The 5179-nt window shown below is 45.5% G+C and overlaps 1 protein-coding gene across 2 annotated transcripts; it reads left to right on the top strand.

Moving 5' to 3' along the window:
* LOC124667254 lies at positions 1–2716 on the top strand. 2 transcript variants are annotated; one of them, XM_047204556.1, is made up of 8 exons: positions 1–301; positions 609–860; positions 1217–1288; positions 1504–1571; positions 1660–1801; positions 1872–1952; positions 2066–2158; positions 2245–2716. In XM_047204556.1, exons 2-8 carry the CDS (start codon positions 624–626, stop codon positions 2344–2346), a joined length of 795 nt encoding a protein of 264 aa, XP_047060512.1. In that variant the 5' UTR covers positions 1–301; positions 609–623; the 3' UTR covers positions 2347–2716. The 2 variants fall into 2 exon arrangements, with proteins under 2 accessions (XP_047060512.1, XP_047060513.1); XM_047204557.1 differs by having other exon boundaries at positions 569–860.
* Positions 2717–5179: the final 2463 nt, after the last annotated feature.

The raw sequence follows: 5179 nt of genomic DNA, 5'->3' as shown, positions 1-5179 counted from the left end.
CTTCTCTGGATGTTTGGGATCTCCAAGTCCCGCCTTGCAAGCGTCCTAATCTTCTGTTGTTGCTTCTCTAAGACCCCTTCGGCTTGTTGCTGCTCTGTTGTTGGCCTGCCTCTCCTACTCGTATCTTCTTTTCCTCCTGCTCCCCTTGGCCTGCATATCATATCATCTCCTCCTTCGTTCGTGAAGAAAGCAGAGATCCTTAGGGCGACCTGCGTGCGTGCTATGTCTCGGCTCATTCTCATGGTGTAAAAAGCTCCTGCCTTTTCCTGCCCCGCACGGCCTTCGTCTCTTTTGCCTCCAGGTAAGTAACATGTAATCCAAATAGCCTTTTTTCCATATCTCCATGCATGGGCACATGGCTCTTTTTAGCTCCTTTTTATCACCAAGGATGTTTGGCGAAGAGATTGCTGAAAGCAGCCACTTTTCTGCCGTCTCGTGTGATGTTCGTGGTCTAATTCTTGTCATGTGGTGCAAATCAACATGGATAATAGATTTCGTGGCGCCTGTTCCGAATATTCTTTCAGCTATCGTGTCCGCGAAAATAATCAGAGCTGCCTATGTTGTCCAGGGCTTTGTTTTGATCCAATCTTCGCCGTCTTCATCTGCAGACGATCGACTCAAGGATGGCGGACCACTTTGCCCTGATGACGGGGCGGATGATCACGGAGGCGACGCTTCAGTCAGCCATTCATCAGGCCTTCGACGTTCCTTCCGGGAAGGCTGATTGTGATCATCATGATCATTCTGTTTTTGAGGACGGGAGGATCAAGAGTGGCGTCGTGGTGGAATGCAGAATCTGCCAAGAAGAAGGTGATGAAGCTTACATGGAGACCCCTTGCTCCTGCAAGGGTAGCCTCAAGGCAAGGCTATCTGTTCCTATTCCAGATTGATAATTGTGTACTATTCGAAGTCTGAACCTCCGAATAACCTCAAGCTCAGAACCAGCTTATCCATTACCGCATCTTCAACCATGGAAGGGAGCTCGCTTTCGTATTAGATTCTTTCATTCAAAATGCCACTTGGAACAAACTTTCTATTTCCCATATCACTGTCAGCGAATTCCTTCTTCCTTTGTTGCTATCGCGAGGGTGTGATCTCTGGTGTTGATTGCATCATGATTTTCACATGGATTCGACTACCCTTTTATTTTTCTAGCAGATGCCTATTTAGTCATTCCAAATTTCCAATACTTGAATTAGTTTGTTGCTGCCTGCAGTACGCTCACCACATATGCATCCAGAGGTGGTGTAACGAGAAGGGAGACACCATATGTGAGATATGCTTACAGGTGAGCACTTCTGAAACTGCCTTACCATAACAAGCCATTCTCAACTGATACAAAAAAAGAAGTGGCCGAATTCAGCTTGCCCGTTTCTTCCTAGTAAATCAGTTTTCAGTTCAGATCTATACCACGAGAGACGATGAGAAAACCATCATCAGTCTTTCCAAAAGACAGTGCAGGGTTTGTTGACTAATTTGCTGTCTCTGCTCCTTATGGCACAGCAATTTACACCAAACTACAGTGCTCCTTTGAAGTTGTTTCGGATCGGAAGAAACCAAATTATCTTCAGGTGTCATTTTGGTGCTTCAGATCCATGGTAACATTCTGGTACGATAAGGGGTTATATCTCATACAGCCTAGCCCTCTTTTGACTGTAGGAGAACTGGAGAAACACTAGAGAACCTCAATGCTGAAGAAAACATTTCGCAAACGGCTGGTCATGCTGTTGGCACATCAAGCTTTGACTCTCAAGGTTCCAATCCGAAAGGTGTCACCTACTGCCGTGTAATTGCCATAGCTGTAAGTGCTGCAGAACGTAAAACCTTCCATCTGGACACGAGTAGCCAACTAATGCACATGTAACCTTCAGTTGATGGCTCTGCTAGTGCTCCGTGACGCGATCTCGCTTCTCCTCGGCGGCCCTGAGGTGTACTCGATAGCACTGATCACGGTAAGAGACTGAATCCTGTAACCCGACTAAACCTTTCTATAACTTTATTGCTCTGAATGCTATTCATGGGCAACGGAATTACCTGGCTGATACGAATTACGTTGATGAGACAGCTGCTGATGTTGAGAACAGCCGGAATTGTCATACCAATCTACATCATCTTGATATCAGTTGTCACATTGCTCCATCGGTACAATCAACACCAGGTCTGTCAAACACATGTACATTCATTCCTAGAAAAAATCTTCACTTTCATTCAGAATGTAACAGGGTGTTCATGATAATGCAACAGGGTGTTCATGACGTAACGCCAGTTTCAGAGCCAGGGAGAGCAGAGGGCTTACAGAGCCAGCAGTCGATGCCAACACAACAACATGTTATCAGCATCCAGTAGCAAGCTGCGGAAGGAAAACTGTGGTTAGGTTCTGTAAATATCTGTCTCATTGGATGAAGTTGGCGAGATCTATGCTGGCTTTTATAGGATACAGAGGATGCAAAATCATTGCAAGTGTAGAGTTGCTTCGTAGAATCTTTGTACACAAGGCATACTAAAACAGATCCACCTAACTTTACAAGTCATGAAGATGAAGTGGGTATGTGTATATAAAATTTAGGAGTGCCCTCCCACATTCCTGGGAAAGAGAAAATTGTCCCCAGCTACAGAAGATAACAATCACTAAAACGTCTGTATTTTCTTTGAAAAGAGTAGGGAACTGAAACTGCAGCTCTGTAAAAAAACGTGCAATCCTTCACGCTTACATCAATGATACAGTACTTCAGTGTCTCTTTGCTTACACTACAAAATGATTTTGCTTCAGAAGTGTTCTCTTACTCTCTGTCATTGCGAACTAGAAAGAACAGCAAGTCTGGGCTACAATAATAACAATCGAGGATAAATTAAGCTATAACATAGAGAGAAAAAACACAAGGCTAGTTTATACGAGAAATCCATACGCATCAATCGATGCAGAGGCCAGAGCTTTACCCTTTTTGAAAAAAAGTTTACACGAGAAAGTACTACCAAGTTCAACCAAGTTTGATACAGATTCCCAATACTATGATGGAACGTAGGGAGTACATCACTCTGAAATAAAGAACACTATAAAGAGAACAATGCTTTTTTTTGCGGGTAAATAAAGAGAACAATGTTAACTCAATGTGGGAGTATATCACTCTGGAGTAAAGAACACCATAAGAGAACAATGTTAACTCAACATGGTACGAACAATTGAATCATACTTGAGCTACCTTTAATATAGATCGAACCGCATAGTCTGTTAAACCATTCTTTATGTGCATATACCACATTTCGATGAAATAGAACACATTGGATTAGTTGTTAAAATCGGCATGGTGTGCTTTGTTAAGCACTAAAATATCTACTGCACTATTCATATCTGAAACTAAGACAAATTGAAAGCCAGGTTCATACAGTCTAAAGCCCTAAAGGTTAAATCTATGAGTAATCCCCAATTGCAGGTGCAGGGTGCCTACAAATAAAACTACTCACTATAAATAAATAAAACTATTCCGACCGAGAACTAATGCTTCGAGGTTTCCACATCTTACTGAAAATTGTGAAAATATAAGCAAATGACCATATGATTTAATCATAAAAATTAGTAGATTAGCATGGTCATAAAACAGTAGTTAAACTAATTATAAGATGAACAAATTATATCTGAACATGATAAACATATCACATCTACTCCAAACCCTAGGATTAGAAACTCTAGAAAGAACAAAATCACATACGGTGTAGTTAGAGTAGCGGCAACAACAACAACAACATCAATGTTGTCTCCCATGCTAAGTTTGCCGAAGAGGTCGTTGATGTCGTGATGCCAGTAGTCACGCTAGAGCGCTCCACCAAAACTTGATGCCACTCACCCGTACAGGTCCACGAGTGGTGGAGTTCTGGAGGCCTATTGTCCGGCCTCGTCCCATTCGGAGGCAGGTAATCTCATGTGGTGTTCCGACTTCCGATTAGGGTTCACATCGGCGTTTATATAGTGCGGGCAGGGTAACCGGCTGATAACGTGTGCATTAATGACTAGCGAATTAATACACGACAACATGCATGGGTATGAGAATCGAGAAGGCTCCTCTCGCGTCGCTCCTCCAGGCGACCGAGAGGGGCAAACCCTAGCCGCCGCCGCCCCATCCGTCCTCCCCCCTCTCTCCCTCCTCGTCGCCCCCCAAGGTGCTGCCGGCCGAAGGCCGCGGCGCCGGTGAAGGGGGCGGCGGGGATTTGGCCCTCGGCTGCGGCCCCCGGCGCCTAGCACAGCCGCATGGAAGGAAGGTGGCCGGGCTGGGCTTGCCGGGGCAGAGGCCTCTGCCCGGCGACGCTTTCCACCCCCGACGCGTCTCCCCCTTGGTCGGCGACTCCGGCAGCCGCTCCTCCGTCCGTGGCGGCGGGTGGCTTGATACGTCCATTTTGCATCACTATTTTATATCATAATTTACTGTTATTCATTGATATATTTCATATTTAGGGATGATACTTATGTTATTTCATCTATTTTGCATGTTTCATGATTATTGGAGAATCGCACACCGGAGTCAGGATTCTGCTGGAAAAAGCACCGTCAGAATGCAATATTTCGGAAGATCAGCAATTGACGGGAATTATACTGAAAATCCTATTTTCCAGAAGACGGAGGTAGCCAAAAGGAGGAGCCGAGGAGGGCCGCCATGGGCCCCCTCATAGGCCGGCGCGGGCCCTGCCCTGGCCGCGCCGCCATGTGGGGAGGGGGCCCACAGCCCCCTCTGGCCTCCTCTCCTTCGCGTACTTCTTCGTCCCGAAAACCTAAGCTCCAGAGGATAGTCGCGAAGAGTCACAGCCGCCTCTATGCGGTGGAAAACACCAGAGAGAAAAGAGCTCTCCGGCAGGCTGAAATCCGCCGGGGAAATTCCCTCCCGGAGGGGGAAATCGATGTCATCGTCACCGTCATCGAGCTGGACATCATCTCCATCATCATCACCATCATCTTCATCATCATCACCGCCATCTCCACCTCTGCACCTCGTCACCGCTGTAACAATTAGGGTTGGATCTTGATTGTTTGATAGGGGAAACTCTCTCGGTATTGATTTCTACTTGTTATTGATGATATTGAGTGAAACCATTGAACCAAGGTTTATGTTCAGATTGTTATTCATCATCATATCACCTCTGATCATGTTCCATATGATGTCTCGTGAGTAGTTCGTTTAGTTCTTGAGGA

This window comes from Lolium rigidum, chromosome 6 (assembly GCF_022539505.1).
Source record: "Lolium rigidum isolate FL_2022 chromosome 6, APGP_CSIRO_Lrig_0.1, whole genome shotgun sequence".
Classification (NCBI taxonomy): Eukaryota; Viridiplantae; Streptophyta; class Magnoliopsida; order Poales; family Poaceae; genus Lolium; species Lolium rigidum.
This window is presented reverse-complemented; position numbering and strand designations above follow the sequence as displayed.